General features: G+C 45.2%; 2 protein-coding genes across 5 annotated transcripts in view; one reads left to right on the top strand and one right to left on the bottom strand.

Annotated features, from left to right (window-relative positions):
• KIAA1328 (KIAA1328 ortholog) overlaps window positions 1-1523 on the bottom strand; it is a 175571-nt gene extending 174048 nt beyond the window's left edge. The window contains exon 1 of the mRNA XM_050329208.1: window positions 1406-1523. Within this exon, the coding sequence (XP_050185165.1) occupies window positions 1406-1523 (118 nt within the window). The remainder of the gene's footprint in view (window positions 1-1405) is intronic.
• Window positions 1524-1658: 135 nt separating this feature from the next.
• The window catches only part of TPGS2 (tubulin polyglutamylase complex subunit 2), a 698248-nt gene continuing 678736 nt past the window's right edge, over window positions 1659-21170 (top strand). For all 4 annotated transcript variants that reach the window (XR_007630488.1, XR_007630487.1, XR_007630486.1 and 1 more), the window contains exons 1-6: window positions 1659-1793; window positions 6585-6664; window positions 14722-14809; window positions 15978-16109; window positions 18128-18241; window positions 19892-20052. Coding sequence is in view for 1 of the 4 variants with exons in the window: in XM_050328820.1 (XP_050184777.1) it covers window positions 1721-1793; window positions 6585-6664; window positions 14722-14809; window positions 15978-16109; window positions 18128-18241; window positions 19892-20052 (648 nt within the window). In the remaining 3 variants the exon portion in view is untranslated. The remainder of the gene's footprint in view (window positions 1794-6584; window positions 6665-14721; window positions 14810-15977; window positions 16110-18127; window positions 18242-19891; window positions 20053-21170) is intronic.

Raw genomic sequence — 21170 nt, 5'->3', positions numbered from 1 at the left:
TGGTTGGCCCATTTCACTTAAGTGGTGCTGTCCAGTGGGTGTGCAAACATAAATACAAGAGCCTGCACACGTAACTCTTCTTCCCAGTCTTCCAGCTGATGCTGAAATCCCACTCTCAGTATGAGTAATAGCAATGCCTCAAATCCCTCATACCTGGAGCTAAATGTTAAGCACCTAAATTTCCACCAGGCCGGGCTGTCACTTCCACCCCAGTGTCTTCACCTCGCTGAGCCTGTACCTCAGCCCCACAAGCCCAAATACCAGAGAGCTCCTGGCTCTCTGAACCACACAAGCGTATCTCTCTCTAGCCAGGCTCTTACAGGCTGCCTTCCCAGCACCACAACCACCACCCACTCCACCTACAAGTCCATCTCCACGTAGTCTCCCACAACAGGAGCCCACCAGTCCTTTGCAGATGAAGCCACCACAGCTTCACACTCGTCCCTCACAGACAGTGCCCTCCGTGTCCCACACAGGGTCACCCTAAATTTCATGCTTGTAATCAAGCTTAGCTGCCAGTCACAAAAGACACACCTGTTCCTTGCTCCCTGTTCAGCCTCAGTTTCAAAGAATCTCAGAATCCATTAGGTTGGAAAAGACCCGCGAGATCAGCAACTCCAACCTGTGAACAACCACCCACCGTGTCAACCAGACCAGAGCACTGAACACCACGTCCAGTCTTTCCTTAAACACCTCCAGGGACAGTGACTCCACCACCTCCCTGGGCAGCCCATTCCAATGTCTGATTACCCCCTTCTGTGAAGAAGTTCCTCCTCGTGTCCAACTAAACCTCTCCTGGCGCAGTTTAAGGCTGTGCCCTCTGGTCCCGTCACTTTTTACCCGGGAACAGTGCCCGACCCCGACCTGGTTCCACCCTCCTGCCAGGGGTAAGTTCACCCCTGAGCCTCCCCTTCTCCAGGCTAAACCACCCCATTCTCTCTATTAATTCTTTTACGAGCTCCCACGAGGTGAACGCAGTTTCCCCATTCCTGTATGTTTTACTTCCTCCAGGACTCCACAGCCGAGTCGCACAACCCTCCCTCCTCTCGCGGGCCACTTCTGCCTATCAATCCCGCGCACCCCCCGCACACAGCCACACGCGCAACCCCTCTCCCCAGGCCGAGCCCCCACAACACAACACTCCAGTGCCCCACAACACTCGGTGCCCCCACAACACTCGGTGCCCCCACAACACTCGGTGCCCCCACAACACTCGGTGCCCCCACAACACTCGGTGCCCCTACAACACTCGGTGCCCCCACACCTCCCGTGCCCCGGCCACAGAACACCGCTAGTCACACAGCCCCGCGCCGGCTCCACGACAAACCCTCCCCCAGGCTTCCCAGCGCACCCCCGAGGGCCCTCCCCGCCGCCGCGCCTCGCCCCGCGCCGCAGGAAAGGATACGGCCACAGCCGCGACTCCAGCGAGCACCCCCACCCTCACCGGCGGCCGCCGCCGCCATATTGAAACAGCCGCCACTCCCCGCGCAGCCCCGCCGCCCCCCCCGCCGCTCGCCGCCCATTGGCTGCCCGCGCCGGCGGCACGCGGGGGGGCGCGGAGCATGCTGGGAGTTGTAGTCCTCCAGTGGCCCAGACCGGCGGCCGCGCAGCCCGGTGGAACTACCGCTCCCAGCGCGCCTCGCGGCTACGGGGTGGCAGGAAGGATAAAAAGGCTTTGTTCGCTGCCGGGCTGGGCGGAGGCAGGAGGGTCCCGCGGAGGATGGAGGACAAACCCCCCACCGGCATCAAGCCCTACCTGGACAAGCTCACCCTGGGCGTCACAAGGATCCTGGGTGAGTGGCGGCGAGATACAGCCTCCCCGGGGCCGGGGGCAGGCCGGGGTGAGCCGGGGGCTGGGGGGGGTCACCCGATTGTCGCGGCCCCTCTTGTGAATCGCTCAGCTGAGCAGCCCCTGCACGCCCACACACACACAGAGATCCTTGTGGCTGCAATCAGCGGCGGGAATCCCGAATCTCTCGACCTAGGAGTTTCAAAAGCATCAAAGAAGGAGAAGGTGGTGTTTTATTCAAAAATCATGGAGTGTTAAGGAGTTGCAAGGCCACCTTGAAGATCACCCAGTCCCAACCCCCCCGGGCCGTGGGCAGCGACTCTTCCCACTAGACCAGGCTGTTCAAGGCCTTATCCAGCCTGGCCTTGAACACTAACGGAGCTGGGGCATCCACAGTCTTCTGGGCAACCTCTGCCACTGTCTCACCGTCCACACAGTAAAGAATTTTTTCAATAGCCAGCCTAAATCTCCCCTCTTTCAGTTTGTGCCTATTACTTCTTGCCCTGTCACTACAGTTCCTGGCAGACTCCCTCTCTGGCTCCCCTGTGGACCCCTTCAGGGACTGGAAAGCTGCTCCGAGGTCACCACACAACCTAAATGCATAAATTGTGCATAAAACCCGGTTGTTGTAAACCTGGCTGTGTTGCAGTGTGGGGCGAGCAGGGACTGTGCCCGATGGAGGGGGTTCAGTGTGGGGCAGTGCTCTTGCACAAGGCTGACCTGGGGATCTGCTCAGGATCAGCTCCCTGAAAATAATCACCCCATACCTCATTCCCACACCGTGGGACTTGTTCCACAACATGCCCTGCTTCCCATCTCCTGAGTTTTGCTCAGGTCTCAAGCCTTCTTTCATCCCCTCGGCTCTCTTTGAAGTTCAGCAGGACTGCAAGGCGTTCAGAGGAAGGCTCCTCAGACAAAACTTTACTCAGGGCAGTGGAATCACAAGGATTTGTGCAAATGTTTGCCTTTGTGAAGGATTTCAGCATTAGACCTTTCATCCCTCAGAAACTTGGGCACAGGACTGTCCTATTTCTATCCCAAGCCCTGTGTGCGACAAGATTACAAATTGCAGTCCAAAGGCTTCTCCCTGTGAGTTTTAAAGCCAGACGAGAGCACTGTGATCGTCTCACCCAGCCACTGTGTTGCAGGACAGTGAGTTTCATTTGGTAACCCCAGTGTATCTCTGGTTGCACGTGGGTTTAGATAGCTGCTCAGACAGATGAGATTAAAAGATCAGGGCTTAATACTTGCTCTGGGCTTCAGCGAGGACAGTATTTCATCCTCAGTCTCTGATCAGCATTCTCACACAGATGTATTATTGAATTTGCGGGGGAGGGGAGGGGGGTTGGAATTTGTTTGGTTGTTTTGTTAGTTTGTTTTGTTTGTTCTCCAGTTGTGAGGTCAGGATAACATTGTCATTCTGCTCCGTGAGTGAAACTGCTGGTGGTCATCCATCATGGCAAATGCTTCTTTGAAGTAGCTCTTTTTAAAAAAAATTACTGGCCCAGCCCACATTTTTGCAACCCTCAGATGTGTGAGATCTGTGAGATGTTAACTATGTCCAAAAGTAATGTTGCCATATAAACTGTTTTGGGTAGGTGTGTTATCTACACCAACAAGACATGGCAATGCAGGTTTGGCTCCTGAAAGTCCTGTAACATCCCTTTGGCATGGAGGATGTTTCCCGGTTTGTGTTTTTTTGTTTTTCTGTCTGTCTCTCTGAAAACTTCTACTGTGCAATACAGCAGTGTGCATCCCAGTCCATCACAGTGATGTTTTACTCTGCTTCTTTTCTCTCTCTCCACTTCTGGGAATTTTTCACATTTTTTTCCAGTGAAGTAGTCCAAAGTATGTCAGCTGTGCCACCAAATTAATTAGAATTGCTGAGCTAATTGGGAAACATTACTAATCTGTTCAGTGTTCAAATAACAAAGAGTATCTCATTCAGAAAGATGCCTTGCTCAGTAGTTAGTAGCATTAAAAACTATCTTACTTTTAAATCTTTTGGAAAGTCTCATGAAGCCAGGAGATCCTGCCTACTGTAACATAAAATCAGTCATAGCCTTTTAACTCTGTGGGGTTTGTGAAACTTTTTTTTTTTTTTTCAGGAGATAGAAATAGTCATGTAATGAAACTCAACATACTCCTTTTAAGCTCGGTGTATACAGGAGCTGTACACCTGATTTTCCAGTACCTTTATGAACAATTGTTTATGACACCATTTCAAAAACCCTTCTTTGACCACGTTCTATAGATTAGGTTGGGGGGGTGGGCATTGCTTTGCTGTTTGGTTTTGGGGTTTGTTTGTTTGGTTTTTTTTAACTTGTAGTCTCTGCGGAAGTCCCTCCAAGGGGAGATATTTCTTACAAGCCTTATGGAGGCTATAACTTGAGGGGAAAAAAGAGGGAGATCTTTCCCATTGCCTGTATGATTCATTTAGCTGAAGTTCTATGAGCAGTATCAAATTCCATAAAGGTTGATAGTTCACAGCTTAATCAGAATGGGAGGTGTTAGCTATTCTGAACTTCCCAGAGCAGGACCATACTTCACTACTGAGAGTGTTTACTGGATGAGAACATAACTATTCAGACGTTTTTAAATGATGCTGAGAGTTTATCCAACTTACAGGCAGTATTAGCAGTACTGTAAAGACTGCTAATCTTGTGATTTCTTGACTGAAAATCCTATGATTTCCTTCTTCAGCTTTCTGTCACTCCGTTGCATTGACTCTTTCTGATTAATACTGCAAAGCATTTTTGGAAGATTCCAGATGACATGTCCTAAAAATAGGATAGAGTTTACTGTGATCTTGGTTCAGAGTAATGAGTAGGGTGGAGTCACCTGAAGTGGTTAAGCCTTATCTTTTCTCTAATCTAGGTGGCTTCTTCATTTCTTCCTTCTGGAAGAAAAAGCAACTCATGGCAAAGTCAGTTGTTAATGTTTAAAGGAGCTCCTGTCCATACCTGCTTACAGCTGGTAAATGTGGTCTTCAGATTACCCACAGGATATTTTTAATGTAACATTCAGGCTTTTAAGATGGAATTTCTCTTTCTTTTGATGTTGGATTTGATTCAGACCTCTTTAGAAGTAGCATTTCTCTCTTTCCTAGACATGATCTGTGACTGATATGATATTTAATCTTCTGTCATCCCAGCCACGCTGTTGTGCATGATGAATTAAACATCCCTGATGCTTTCTTTGATCACAGAAATAACAATTGCTCTGTTATTATAATCTCTTTAACTTGTCATAAGGCTTGCATAGCTTAGGTGGAAAGGACTGGTTAGGTCATTGATTCCACACACTCCTTTAGAAGCAGAATACATCTGGGGAGCTTGTGTTTCAGCAGGAGACAGATCACCCCACCTTGCACTCAGCTACTAGAAGTTAAATATCAGAGTGTTCTGTATGTTGGGGCTCACCCTTGGTCAGACAAATCACCTAGGTGACCTACTATGATTTTACTATTTTTTTGGTTGTTGGTTTTTTTTTCCTGTCTTTAACCTGAGTCTTGTTTTTCTGGTGCCATGTGTTGTCCTCTAAATTATCTGATGATGTTACCAGTCAATATTTCCAACTGAAGTGGAGTTTAGACTTCCTGAAATTGAGTGCCACTCGTCCACCAACAGAACAGACAAGGGCAAGGCTACTGCTGGAATTAGAGGCCCGGCACTGAAGATAAAAAACCCACCAAAGCTCTCTAGTGCCTGCCTTTCCTGTCTAGTGCACTGTGTATGTTTTACCAGAAAACAATTATAATGTGTGTGACTGCTTTGGGAGCCAGTACTTTCACAGCAGAGCCAGTTCCTGAAAGCCCTGCATAGTGTTCATTTGTATTCTCTGGCCCCATGTGCTGGGCTTGCAGTTCCCACAAGTTAGTAGTCTTTCTGGACCTAATCCAAAGTGAATTAACTCAGTGGGAATTGTTTCAGTTGGCTGTGGGTGAAGTAAAACATTATAAAACAGTAAGGGCAAGAGAGAATGTTCTGCCATCACACACCTGCAGGGGTAGCACTGTGTAGATTAGCATCTTGCATTTCTATAGTGTTCTTTCCCATAAAATACTCAGATAATTTTTATAAGTTACAAGCTCAGTGCTCATAACAGCTTTGCATGTGTCCAGCTGGGATTCCAAAGGGCTGAGGTTTGCTCACACAGCTCCCTTCACAATCAGATTCTGCGTCTGTCCAAACCCACTGGATCCAGCATTTAAATGGACCTGTGTTTTTGGAATATGGTTGTTAGCAGTTCACAGCAGCATTGCATAATATATTGAGGATATCCCACCCAATAGAAACCACAGGGAATGCTTGCAAAGAGGGATTCCTCTTTCAGAGTTTGCCTGGGTTTGTGTTTTTCTTTTTCATGAGTTCTCTGCAAAAGTCACACCTTGAATACAAAATGTATGTGTTTATGTCATAGAATCACGGAATAGTTTGGATTGGAAGGGTCCTTAAGGGTCATCTAGTTCCAACCCTGCTGCCATGGGTAGGGATGCCACTCACTAGACCAGTGTGCGTCTAGGCCCATCAGATATATCATTATATATATGCATATATATTTATAAAAAATTTCAAAGAATTACATTTTGTGCAGCTTTAGATATCCTCATACCAAGACCTTCTGAGTACAGTTACAGACAAAAAAAAAAGCGACTGCTCGGTCACCAGCATGGTGCTTACAGTCATTAATGCCTTTTCCCTGGCTGTCACTCAAATTAACTTGCAAGATTGTCTGGCTCACAGTGTTGGTGTCACCTGTGCCAGCTGCAAACATGCTCCTCTTTTCCTTTTAGAGACTTCTCCAGGAGTTGCTGAGGTGACATTTGTGGAGAAGGAGCCAGCTGAACGCCACACCATCATTTCTTGGGAGCAAGTGAGTATTTTTGTGATAAAACTGCAGTGAGGTCAGTCCACACATGGCAGCAGCCCACAGAGAATCCCAAATGCAATGGCTACCTTGTGTTTGGTCACGAGAGAGCTTGTTACCAAGTTTGATGCACAGAGGAGCCTAAACAGTTGTTGGGTTTTTCTTAATCCAATTTCAGTCTGTCTTTTAGGCTGTCACATGCACCTGAACTGTTAGAGAATCATCAGTGTGGGTACATTCAGAATGACAGCTTGAAAAAGAAATCACATAACTGTAGTAGGCAGCAACAGTGGTGACTCAGTGGGGAACAAATATTTTTCTGACTCAGGTCTGAAAACATTTTCCTACTCCCTTTCAAACAAAATGAAGCAACTCTTTATTATTCATTAAAGGACATTAAAGGTAAAGGCCTCAAGCTTGCAAATACCACAGTTTCTTCCCGTTGTGTGTTTCTCTTTTTAGTGTCAGCCATTCACTTCAGTTTCTCACAGTCCCTCCTCCTACCTCCTCTTTGGCTAACCAACCCAGTCTTTTGGCCAAGGCACGTCCCACTGCCTGTTCTAGAAAGCTGTGAGGGGCACTCTGCATTATCTGACCTCACTGCATCACTCTGTGTGTGATCAGAGGGTTCTGAAAACTGTTGTGTGACTCTCCTGGGCAGAGATGGCATTTTTGCTCCCCTTTTTGAATATCCATGTGTATATCCAAACCTCAATCCCATGGCCCTGGTGGAATAACTGCTTTGTAGGTGTCACTCACATGTAGGAAAGGGACAGCAGAGGCTGGCTGGCCTTTGGAAAGCAGCATGGCAGAGGATGGAGTTGAGTGAATCATCCTCCCTCTGCTCCAACCCCAGGAGAATCTGCTCTGATTACCACTGCTCTTGTTACCAGTGCATGAAACAACTTTCCCTTGGATACCTTGCCATTTACAGGGTTTTCCTAAACAGTAAGGAAAGGTCTGGTCCTAGTTTTGGTAACGGCCTATCCCAGTTAGTGACATTTATCAAGAATTTATATGCCCACGTCAGAATATGTGTGATGTAAACGTGTGTTACTCACTGAAATTTGTCCAGTAGCCAGCAACTGTGGTCAGGGAGAAATGTCCGGTTTTTCAGGTTTGTGTAAACTGATTGCTGTTCCTGTACCTGTTGTTCAGGTATTGGATTAACTGGGCTAGGAAGGTCTGAGGCACCATGACTGAGCCAGCTCAGGTCTGGGAGCAGCAGAGTGACATTTGCTCACTCTCCTGCTGAGTGCAGAGGATGCTTCTCCCAGACACAGTATTGCTCTCATTTTCAGGCGCTTCTTCTCCTCCAAACTAAAATGGATTTCTTTCAAAACTGAGCTGTTCTTGTAAAACCAGACTTTGAAATGCTGTAGCCAAAGCACTTCATTCCTGAGATGTCAAAACAAAATTTCAGTTCCCACCCCCCCACACCCACTGATAGACTAAGTCAATTGTGAAAGTAAATATTGAAAATTAAGAGGATATCGTTGAGCGGGACTGCTAGTAGTGAGGAGTTGGCTGCCTGTTTCTTTGTAGTTGGTTCCAGTTGCACTGACAAATAAAATTCTACTTCTCAAATTAAAAAGTAAATTTTTTTTACTTTTTTTTTCCTTGACCTTTGGGGATGAAGTCTGATATCTACCCCAGTCCACACAATTGCAGGACAAAAAGTCTTTCAGTGATGATTAAGTGCAATGCACTCAACACTTCACAAGGCCCTTCCAGGATAAACTTGTACTTAACTTTTCCTCAAACTTACCCTTCTTGAGTTTGAATACAGTGTTTACTTTTATCACTGTGGAGTTTTTTTGAGCCACTAGGTGGCAATACTTATGCACATAATAATTTCTCCATAGTTGAGGTTTTTTATGAGGTCTTGTTAGAATATGTATTTTTAACTTCCCTCTATGTTATGAAAGTATTTGCAGGATTTTTTTCTGTGATATAGGGAAAACTGGTCAAACTGTTCCCAGGCAGAAAGAGCTGTTAAGTCTTACACTTCAGGAAATCAATCCTGAAATCAATCCTGAATAATGTATTGGAAGTCAACACACTCACAAAAATACTTAAGGTTTGTGATTGTAAAGTATTTACATAGGTTGCATCGCTTCCCCAAAACTTTTAAGAGGTTCAGTATATTTTAAAAGCAGATATTTTTTCAGCCTTTCCTGATATTTAGACCCATCAAGATGTTACCTTTTCCCCAAGAAAGGGAGACAAGCAATAGAAAAGGCAGTAGAGATGGAGTTACTGGGTCAACAGAACTCCAATGGTAATAACTCCAGTGTATGTCATCCTATGAACCATTTCCCACTCCTAAAATTAGGCTGGCAATGCTCTGCTTTCCTCTACATGCAGTTTTTAAAAGTAGGTATTATACTAAAATATTGCTAGGAGGCACTCTGGTGCAGTGTCTGAATCACATTTTCTTTTGTGCCTCAACCAGGATTAAAATGAGTCACCCACAGAATTGCTTTGGTTTTCAAAGGGGGACATGGAGGTAGCAGAGCTCAGCACCACAGCAGACCAAACAAATTGAACGGAGTAGTTTTGGCTTTTCCTCTGTTTGACATCTCAGCAGTGTCTGAGCTGCCCCTGGCTGGCTGTAATCAAACCCTACCCATCACGTTGCTGTAGTTTTGATATTCTACAAGTTTGCATAGGAAATTTGTTGTGTCTCCTTGTGCATTTTGTCTACAAAAATTTAATTTTCTGTAATAATGCCATAAGAAACCCTCAAGCAGTCTGGTGCTTTACTGTTATAGACTGTCTTAGGCTGCCAGACAATTTAGAAACTCTCTCTCTGTGTAAATCTCAGTGGGAACTGCCTTGGTGGTTTCTGGCTATCCTAGAATTCATAGAATCATTAAAGTTGGAAAAGACCTCCAAGATCATTAAGTCCAACCATTAATGTAGTATCATCGTGTTCACAACTGAACCATATCCCCAGGTGCCACATCTACACACCACTTCCAGGGATGGTGATTTCATGTTTCCTGACCAGCCTTTTCCAATGACTGACCAGCCTTTCCTGGCACAGCCTGAGGCCATTTACTCTTCTCACTTGTTATCTGGGAGAAGACCCCGACCCCCACCTGGTTTTCAGGTACTTTCAGTACCTTTCAGGGAGTTGTAGAGAGGGGTAAGGCCTCCCCTCAGCTTTATTTTCTCCAGGCTAAACACACCTGGCTCCCTCAGCCACTCCTCATCAGACTCCTCCAGACCTTCCCCAGCTCTGTTCCTTCTCTGGACACAGTCCAGCACCTCACTGTCTTTCTTGTCGTGAGGGGCCAAAACGGAACACAAGAGTCAAGGTGGGGGCTCACCAGTGCCCTGTACAGAGGGACAGTCACTGCCCTGGTCCTGCTGCCCACACTATTGCTGACACAGGCCACCTGGGCTCACTCTGGCTCATGTTCAGCCACTGTTGACCAGCACTCCCCAGGTCCTTTCCCACCGAACAGCTTTCCAGCCCCTCTGTCCCCAGCCTGGGGCACTGCAGGGGGTGACCTCACACAGTTGGCTCAGTCCATCAATCCAGCCTGTCCAGATCCCTCTGCAGAATCTTCCTACCCTCCAGCAGATCAAAACTCTTGCCCAACTTGGTGTTGTCCTCAAATCAACTGAGGGTGCTCTTGATCCCCTTGTCCAGATCATCAGTGAAGGCATTAAACAGGGATGGACCCAGCAGTGAGCCCTGGGAAACACCACCAGTCACTGGCCCCAGCTGGATATATCCATGCACCAACACTCTCTGGGCCTGGTGTCAGCTAGTTTTTTAGCCAGGGAACAGAGCATCCATCCAAGCCAGGAGCAACCAGTTTCTCCAGGAGAATTCTGTGCGAAACAGTGTCAAAGGCTTTACTGAAGTCCAGAAAGTCAACATGCACAGCCTTTCCCTCATGTACTAAGCAGGTCACCTTGTCATAGAAGGAGATCAGGTCGGTCAAGCAGGACTTGCCTTTCCTAAATCCCTGCTGGCTGGGCCTGATCCCCTGGTTCTCTTGTAAGTGCCATGTGATGGCACGCAGGATGATCTGCTCCATGACCTGCCCCAGCACTGAGGTCAGACTGACAGACCTGTAGTTCCCTGGATCCTCATTTGAACCCTTCTTCCACATAATCCAGGAACCTCCTAGGCTGCTCCCTCTCTACTGTGTTGCTTTTCCAGCAGACATCTGGAAAGTCACCCTCACTGCCTCTACCATACGTAGTATCTCTTTTTGACTCAAAAGTATGCATGCAGTCCTGTGCATCTCCAAGGGTCCTTCGTGGCATCCTTCTTGTAATGTCCTCCCTTAGCATTAGGCAAGCCTGTCATCCTTTATGCCCTGGAGCACAGGATCTACCATCTTGAGCCTGTCTTGTGGCCCTGACTGTAGGAGAGACAGGGAAGTGGATAAAGCAGCATCCAGGATGAGGAAAGCTTTGTTTCTTCAAGCTGCATAATGGGGAAGAGGTTGGAGGACTTCTGGGACGTAAATAGTGCTTCTTACACAATGTTTCGCCTCATGTTGGGCTTATAATATTCTAATTAGAAACCTGGCTACACAACAACATCCTCCAGAGAACTGTTAAATCCTCTTCTCTGCAGCAGGGAATCAGGCGTACCCCAGCCCCAGAAAATTAAAGCAACATGATCTCCTGGGAGCCCCCTAGGTCAGATTTATAAAAGGTGCAACAAGAATGTCTCAGTATGTTACATAAATTAACATTTGCATTTATTAGTAGCTAAGCCCAGTCATGAAACTGCAACATGTCACAAAGAGAGAAGGGTGGCTGCTGAGGTGCTCTTCTGCTTGCAAGCCCTGAGAAGGGACATAAATGCCTTCCTTCTCTCCCCATAAGTTGGGTAAAAAGTGACATAAATGTTTCTCACCCCAAAAGTTGGATAAAAATCACTCATTTTTTTTTAGAAAAGTCTCTCCAGAGCTCTATGTTTTGATTGCTTTTCATTTCTTTAGTATATTTGCTTGAGGGGTATTGTTTCAACAGTGCTTTAAGGGAATTGCCATATGTCAAGGTTTTAGCTTTGGATCCAGTGCTGTTCAGGTCTTGGAAGCAAAACAAGACTGATTCTAATATTTTTCTCTGTCCTCAATGGACTGTGCAACTTGGAGGTATTATAGAGAACAAAAAAAAGGAATAGGCCTCACACACCATACTGGGCACTTGGGATATTTTGTTTTATGATCTGATGAGTGTAACCAAATGACTGGAGTAAAAACAGCTCCTTGCCAGGGCTGTGGTTAAGCCACTTCTGGCATGTTATTGGGAATAGTGTATTTTATAGGGCTGGAGAACACAACCCTTAAAACTACCCATTGAGCAGGAGGAATACAGAATTAGATAAGCCACTTTTAATGTCTAATGGCTTGTTTGTCTGACTCTGCTATCAAATCATTGCTGTTCTGATGTCATATGGTCATGTGACTAGGTATAATATGACAGAACGATCAGTCCTTTCTATCACATGAGAGAGATGGGTATTAGTAAAGCTTTTTATTTACTGGTATTTTCCTGTAGACCCTATATCTGCTCTGTTACAGCATTTTTCACCCATGTATTTTGCACCATCATTTGGAAACTCGTGCAAAGGGGGGAATCCTGAAATAAATTGGGAGGGCAGCCACCTGGAGAAACATGCACATGTTGATCTTTCCATTCAGATAAAGAGGATTCAGAGTAGAAGGCCTGTTCAGATGAGATTTTTACCTTGCCTTAATCAGCTACGTTTGCTAAATTGGTCTGTTCCTGAGTCGTAGAGTATTTGTCTGGATACTACAGTGGAAATTTTAAAATCTTAGATTTTGTTACTGCAGTGGTTCTGGTTCTCCTGCTTGGGCAACAACACCCACTGAAGTCAGATGGGCTGTTTGCATATGTGTTTTTACTGCTGGGATAAATTAATTAAAATTGGGAGGTTTGAAATGGATTGAAAGTGCCATGTAAACTTTTGTACTCTTCTGAGGCCTTTTAGCAGGTCTGTCTCTTGTGTTTCTTCATAGTTTTAGCCCTAGTCACTGTGCTTACAGCTACAGCTTGAAATTGGAAGTGATGAAAGCACAGCATGAGATTATAAATATTTAGGACTGAGGAGAACCCACAGAAGAAGGTGTGTTTGTGAAAGGCATTTGAAGAACTTCAGATATGTCCATGTGGTTTAGTAATCTCCTTAAACTTACCACCAGGGCCTCAGCCATCAGCAGGCTCTTATCAAAGGATGATAAATTCTTCTCAAAGCAAAGTTTCTACAGTGTCAGCTTGTCTGCTTTATTACTTGTAGACCCTGAAGGTTTTCCCTACCTGGGTTATGAAAGCACTGTGCTAGTGACCAGGCTGCTTGATGAAGCAGGTAAAGTGACCTGTCCTATTTCAAGCTACAAAACCATTAGCATCTGGGACTCATCAGTAATAGTCACCCAACATAAATGGATAAGCTTAGAAAGTAAGTTAACAGGCTGGAGTGAAGGTTGTGGGCAGGTTAGGGGGTCCTGCACGGTGTCTGCACTCCACTTTAGGGGACAGAGTCTGTAACAACCCAAAGAAAGTGGCTGTGAATAAGGCTTTAACAGGCAGAAAGGCTGCCCTCATCCCAGGCGAGGGAGGGGAAGCAAACAGGAGGAGACCAGCACCTTAACCTTCCCTTGCTCATGCCAGCCACTGTTGACCAGAGGCCAGCATTGCAGCTGGATGCACAGCTGGCAGGTAGCTCCTCCTGGAGAGATGCTTTGAGGCAACATCAGGAAAGATAACTGGATATGTACAAGTTGCAGATGTGGGGGAGAATCCGATCAGTTTCTCTCTTTACCAAGTAAAGCAGAGCTACATGAACTACATGTGCATCTTTCTTTTCTTTAGCTACTGGTTACCAGAATATTCTGTCTTCTTTTAATGTGACTTTTCCACAAGGAGAATAATGCAGAACTTCCCCTTGGACAAGTCAATGCAGAGGTTGTGGAACTGCATCATGGGAGACTATTCTGAGTTTTGGGCTCTGATTCTTTTGGAGTCTTGTGTGCAACAATATTTTTAATGTGAACTCTCTTGAATCTTTCTCAATTTGTTTTTTCTCTAGAACAGTTACAGACAAAACAACAGTTAACGCTTTTAGTCGTACGTGTTACTTGTCTTCTTAAAACTGGCAGGCTTCTGTCCTCTTTCATTTTGTGTTCTTGACACTTCAACAGGAACAGAGGGTCACTGGTCTACAGCCAGTCCTGTCACCAGGAACAGGGTCTGCAATCACCTGTAGCTCTTTGGGATTCTTTTTGTTCCATGGATTAAGCCTTTGTCCTTCCTTCCTCATATTTGCTGCTTAACTGAAGGGTCTAAGTTAAGAAAGACTCCTTCCATAACCAAGACATGCACAGGAGGTGGGTTGTGGTTCCTAGGAGCTCCAGCTCACTGGAGTTGCTTCTTTCGTTGTTGACTCAGAAGGAAGCAGGCTTAGGAGCCCCAGCCAAGTGCTGAAGTTTGCAGGGGTGAAGCCAGACCAGCAGGTTTGTGAGTCTGGCTCTGCATGTGTTTGCACACATACTTCTTGTTGAGTGACATGTAGAATCCGTTTGATATGTGCAACTTTTGAGTCTACACTTCTCTCACCAACTTGGAACTGAAATCCCTCAGGAGAGTCCTTGTGCTAATACTGTGTGTTCTTTAGTGGAACAGGTAAGTTTAGTCTGATTTCACTCAAAGCAAGGCCCTACTATTTTAAGCCATATATATGAAAAAGCCAATTGTTCTTATATTTGTGAGCTTGGAGTGGCTGCTAGTGTCAAAAGATTATGTGTTGTCTCAGTTGGGAAACAATGGTGTAATATTCTTCTGATGACTAACTGCTTATTGTGAAATTTTCCCAAGTCACCTTTGTTAATACGATAGCAGAGACCCAAGAAATACGCAGTTTTCTCCGAGGCTTTAGAATGAGATATTTGAGTCATCTAGCAGTTAAAAAAATTTGGTGGCAAATATTTCTGTACCAGTTTTCAGTTGAACTTCGGGTTTGAGGCATGATCTGTGTTTTCCCATAACACTTTGATTGTGATTTGCAGAAAAACTCGTGCATATTGCCAGAGGATTTGAAGAACTTCTATCTGATGACGGATGGCTTCCACATGACCTGGAGTGTGAAGACCGATGGTGAGTCCACGTGTTTTTATCCACTGATACCATCATTCCATTGCAGCTAGTCTTTCCTTTGCAGAACCTCTTTAATTTCTGACTTACTTTCTGCATAGTGAATGCACATCTCTCAATGTCCTGCATTAGTCTGAGCCAAAAAACAGGTACCAAGTCATTCTGAATTAAAAACTAGCACCATTCCTTAACTTTCCAACAAACAAAGTAGTTTATTTCTACTAGGCAGTTTAGTCCACTGACTACAGAAATCTGACCTCTGAATTAACAGTTAAAAAAGGCAGTTCTGCATAGGATCATAGACTATTTTAGAGATTCCTGACAAGGAAAAAAATAGGACTGCCTATCAGAGGTCCTTTCTTAATGCAGCAGGACAAAATCTATTGCTTATGTGCACCTCACAGAAGAGGTGCAGACACTGAAAATAGCAAGAAGCCAAACAACTACTCATGACATAAATACTGTTCCGTAATACACTGGCCATCTGTTGACACTCATATTTAGGTATGTAATTTAAATCTCATACCTTAACTCCCTCTGTAGTTCATGGAGAGAGAAGCAGCTGTAGCTCATTATCCCATCATGAAGCAATAGGAGGAGTCACCTCTGATAATGTTTCTTTCTCATTAAAAAGTATATGCTGGAACCTGATTCCGCTTTCCACTGCAAAAGTCAGAGCTTCGTTGTCCATCCTTGTTGGGCAAGAATCAGGCGTATTGTTCATTTTGCAGTTATTATCCTGGATCTGATTGCCCTCAAGCAAGGCTGTCAAATTGGGCTGTGGACACTTCCTTACTTCTGGAGGAGGTGGGTGTCAAATACAGGATCTTCCTCAGGAAGTGAAATTGATTTCAGAGACAGCTCACATCAGGGCTTTAGCACCTTCGGTGACTTCCATCATGTTTCAAGTGGGATTTGCTCTGTTGTGACCTCTGAAGAGTCTTGTTTTCAGGGCTCAAAAGTGCACAGAGTCCAAGGCAGCTCACATAACTGTCTTGTTTGAGCAAGCATCCAACAGTGCCTTCTGAGACCTATCACACTGACACGTGGCTCTGCGGGGTGCTTGATGACTTGATGGTGTTAGAAAGGATTGGGTTGGTGTGTGGAGGAACAGAAATACCTCCTATACTTTCCTGACACTGGATGTGGTTAACAGTGAGTCTTATCACAGATACTCCCATGCCCCTGGGCTCCATGGTGATTAACAGCATCTCGCAGCTGTGTCGGCTCGGGGGCTCCTCCATGTACACCCTGCCCAATGCTCCGACCCTCGCCGACCTGGAAGATGACACGGACGAGGAAGGTAAGGCCTCTTAACAGGCTGGAAAATGTGTTCTCTATAATCCCTTTTGCTCTGTTAGAATAACGTTAGGATATAGCACATGAACTGATGAGCAGTGACCCCTTGCACTAGACCAGGTTGGTCAGAGCCCCATCCTGGCCTTAAGCACTCCAGGGATGGGGCATCCACAGCTTCTGTGGGAAACCTGTTCCAGTGCCTCACCACAGTCATAAGAAAGACCTTTTTTCCTAATATCCAATATAAACCTACTCTCTATCAGCTTGAAGCCATTCCCCCCGTGTCCTTTCTCTACATGCTCTTGTAAAAAGTCTCCCTTCATCTTCCTTGTCGGCTCCCTCAAGATACTGGAAGGCTGCTATTAGGTCACCTCAAAGCCTTCTCATTTTCAGGATGAACAATCCCAATTCTCTTAGCACCTCAGCTAACCACCATAGCAGTAGGATTGGAAGGAGTGATCTTTAAGATCCCTTCCAACCCAAACCCTTCTGTGATTCAGTGATTTTTTTGTCTCCTGGGCTGGATCTATTATGTATCTTAGTAGTCCCTTACAGCCTCGACAGGCAGATCTGTAGGCTGTGAATATCATGGGGGATGTTAATGCTGCCAGTTGTTAGTTAGTTGTATCCTCTTTTAGCAACCTGTCAGCCCTCCTGTTGCCTTTTCCCTGTTTAAACTTTTATCTGTGTCTTCCTCCACTGACTGAGCTTCCAAAGTCTTTGTGTGCTTATGGTGTTCCATGAACAAAAGATAATGGGTTTTGTCTCGGTAATGAAAGTACAGCTGGAATGGGAAAAGTAACTGGTAAATACATGTAACTGTGAGGTTGCAGTGGAAGGTATGCATTTCCAGACTGCCTAAAATGCTGGGAATACTACTATTTGGAGAGAAAAATAAAAGCCCACTCACTTTCTTCAGAGCTCTTACAGTCTAACAAGACTGGAAAAATTAAGAGGATAGGAACAGAGCCAGGTGTTGTGCCAGTTTCTTTTAAAAAGTGCTATTTGATTTCAGTCTTATCTTTGCATCTCTGTAGTTCTTCTAGCTTCTAAATGTGGCTGAAAGTTTCTTCTTGCACGTTCCAGCTTGGCTACAGTCCTGATCTTCTAGCCATTGTAATGAAATGTACCAAATTCTACTTCCATTCAGTGACTCAAACCTCCAGCGATGCACTTATAAGGTACACTGACAAAAAGTTACATCCCCACAGAAGTTCTCATCCTGACTTTCATGGAGAATTCTTCTGGAGAGTACAGCTCTTATATCCCACTTCTTCCCCATCAGCTTTAGCTTTCAAAATTGCATTCTGCAAGAACTTGCAGCTGCACAGTCCCAAAATGGTGCTGTAGAAATGCTCTGTGGTGACTGGGAGTCCCAAGCTGAATATGAGTCAGACGTGGTTGTTGAAAGAGCTGCTGATGTCACACTGGAATGTATGGAGAAATATATGTCTACAGGTTCATTGAAGTCTTCTATCAAGAGAAAAGAATAAGTTGTTCTCCCTGTCCTCCATAGAAAAAAAGGTAATTAGGGCAAAAAAGTAACAGTAGATGTAACAGAGGCAATGGACTTCAAGTGCAGCAAGGAAGATTCAGGATCCATGAGGAAAACTTCTAAGTGATAAGTGCTAAATGTGAGTTGACTGCCTGGAGACTGTGCCATCTCCAACATTGGAGAACTTTAAGAAAAGACTAGACAAACCTGAGGAGTGACATCTGTGAAGGTGGTCTTGCTTTATGCCAGGGAAGGACTAGAAGTCAGTTTGTTGTCTGTTTTCATCCATCTGAATTTGACTTAGTGGTTTGTTTTCCTACCAGATTAAAATTTTTCTCCCTTTTTTTTTTTTTAAATTTTATTTTAAACTTGGGGAACTTAATAATTTCCAAGAAGTATAAATGTAATAGTTTGCTTTAGTTCTTCGTCAGCTGATTTATTAATAGGTATCAAATAGATTGACTCTTTGCAACTGAGTCACAGTCAGTTTTCCAAACATGTTTTATGGAATTTTTTGTTTGTTTCAGGTAATGGAGACAAACCAGAGAAGCCACACTTTGATTCTCGTAGTCTTATCTTTGAATTAGATCCATGCAATGGGAATGGGAAAGTCTGTCTTGTTTATAAGCATGCTGAACCAGGTAAGACTGAAGAGAGAAAAGTTATCTGTCTCTTGTTGTGGATTGTATCTGAAGGCCAGACTTGAAGAATTATGTTAGATTTCTGATCTTCTTTGCAATTCATAGATGAAACTTTTACTGAGGTGTCCTGTGTCCACTGAAGTCAGGGGCTAAACCTTACAGAGATTTAACTAGAGCTAACATTTTCACTCCTTTTAATGTTGGGGTATGAGTTATAATTTCTGCATGTACATGTGGACTACATACAGTGTTGAACTAATACAGAGCTCCACTAATCTATCTCTGGTTACCTGCATTTCTTGGAACAAAACCCTTACATTTTGATGAGAAAGGGTATAACTCTGCTTAGAAACAAAGGGTAGGTGGTAAGAAAAGGCCTTAGCTGACTGAGACAGGCTTAGACTGGTTCTTCCACCTTGTACATGGATGCAGAGCCTCCTGGTGCTAAGTAGGTCAAAATGGGGCAGGAAGGGTGGAACAGGAGGGTAAGAGATGGGAGCTGAGCTGTGTCTTCTGACAGATACACAGATAACTGCTATCAGTGAGTGAGTAGTGAAAACACCCAAGGCACTTGTGAAGTAAGTGGCATCTGACAGTGCACAGGTCACTCGGTGTTTGTGTGTTTACAGTGCAGGGCTGTGCAATTGCAATATACATGTTCTTAAGAAAAATCCTCAGTTATTATCTTGTGTCTTTCATTGGGTGTGACTACAACTCCCAGGGCAGTAAGTTCTTACTTGTCCCCTTGCCTTCCAGTGTCGGTGATCTCAGCACGTGCAGTGGATGACCTGTGCAGGGGGAGGGAGCACTGGTTACAGGGGTCGATGGCAGTGCAGGGGACAGACTGTTTAACTGGCATGTTCAGCATCTCAGTTTCCCAAGAAAGAAAACATGCATTCTTTTTATGCTACAAAGGATGTTACCTCTAGAGAAATACTTGATCACCGTGGAAGGATTTTGCAAAATGTGTTTTTGTTGGCAGCACGCACCCCCATGACTTCCAGACTCTGGACTCTATTCAGTAATCCAGATGACTGACAATTGAGTTAGCTGCTTTTTACTTTGTGGGGCAGATAAATGTTTGCCATAATTGTACTTTGAACGTATACTACAAAGTTGCTGGTGTCCAGGAATGTTCCATGTAGCGTATCAGTCCCAGGCTGGGAAGGAATAGCATGGCATTCATTGTCCAGGACACAACCAGACAAATACATCATGCAACGGGTGAGCAACTGGCTCACGAGTCAGGCACAAAAGGTTGTAGTGAACTGGGTCACTCGGGCTGGGGATTGGTCATTAGTGGAGTTCTGCAGGGCTCCATGTTAGGCCCCGTGCTCTTCAATGTCTTCATAAACAGCTTGGACACAGGACTGGAAGGCACATAAAGTAAACTTGCCCATGATGCTAAATTGGGAGGAGCTGGTGTCTGCCCCAAAGGCAGGGAGGCTTTGCAGAGAAACCTTGACAAATTAGAGGACTGGGCAGTCACCAACCATATGACATATGACAAGGGCAAGTGCTGAATTCTGCATCTGGCTGTGCATAAAACCACCTTTCTGATGAGTTTGTTGTGTCTACCACCTGACAGTGGCCAGGTGTTAATCTTATCACTGCAGAGCAACAGTGTGACTTGTGCTTGTTTTATCCTAGTTGTCTCCCCAGACACAGAGATATGGTTCCTGGACAGAGCTCTGTATTGGCATTTCCTCACCAAAACCTTCACAGCCTACTACCGCCTGCTCATCACCCACCTGGGTCTCCCACAGTGGCAGTACGCCTTCACCAGCTACGGGGTCAGCCCCCAGGCCAAGGTAGGATAGCAGGGTCCAGCTTCTCATTTTTTTGCTAAGCACAAACTGGGAAAACATCTTCCCACCTTTTGACAAGCAGTCTGTACCCCCAGCGGGGCCCTCCTTGGTGAGCCATGGAAGGGACCACGAGTCTTTTCCCAATGGCATGTTAATAGTCACTTGTTTCACAGTAATATGAATTCACTAATATCGTGTTAACCCTGCTTTTCTCACCTAAGTCAGGCCCTACCCTCGGCCTCTAATAGCATGTGGTAGAACCCTGATTATTTATTTTCCTTCTTGATACTGAAGCAAACCTTCACTTCCATGGCTGCTGGCAACTGAGGGGAGCTACTGATCCCCATAGCTGTGTAAGATTTGTCTGGATCAGTTTTCTGGGCATAGCACTGAACAAGAACCTAATGCTCTCTGGATGGAGAGGGAAGTCCAGGTACACATTAGACAGAATGATGGATGAAGACTGTGAGCTTCAGCCTTGCCAATAATATTAATTCCTTTTCACACTTCTCAGGCATGAAGGGATGCAATGTAAATGCCAGCAGTCCTAGAAGTAGTTATAGAAGAGCTATAGGTAAAGCCTTGTGACCATTCCTTATTATTATTATTGAAACTGCTGTTCTGCTATGCCAAAATCCTACTATTAGAAGCTTCTGCTGTTCCTCTGTGTTTGACAGGGCCTTCAGCCCTAACGCTGCTTCCATCATGTGAGAGGTCAGGGAATGGAGCTGACAGTCCTACTGAACACAAGCCAGTGCAGTGTCTGTGCGCACTGGCAAGGTCTCAGTGAGTGTCCTGCACTTCCCCCAGACATGACAGCTGTCCTGCCAGCATGGCACTCCTTGGTCCTGTGTGCACATCGGAATTACCCACTAAAATCGCTGCCAACTTCCCATCAATCAGTGGCTGTAGAATTTGGTTCTTTTCATTTCTGGTGTCTTCCCTGTTACACTGCACTGTCCTTCATCAACCCATGCTGTGTACATGGTACTGTAGTGTATGCCTGTGATCTGCCCTTCTGTAGTTTTCCTGCTATAAATATTTTATTACATACAGTATATTCGCAAAGTGAAATCATTTGTATATTCCCTAATCATTTCCAGCCCCTGTTAGTTAAAATC

Source organism: Myiozetetes cayanensis, unplaced genomic scaffold, assembly GCF_022539395.1.
Source record: "Myiozetetes cayanensis isolate MyiCay16 unplaced genomic scaffold, myiCay2020 scf4, whole genome shotgun sequence".
In the NCBI taxonomy this organism is placed as follows: domain Eukaryota; kingdom Metazoa; phylum Chordata; class Aves; order Passeriformes; family Tyrannidae; genus Myiozetetes; species Myiozetetes cayanensis.
Note: the sequence above shows the minus strand (reverse complement) of the source record. Positions and strands in the feature narration are given on the sequence as shown.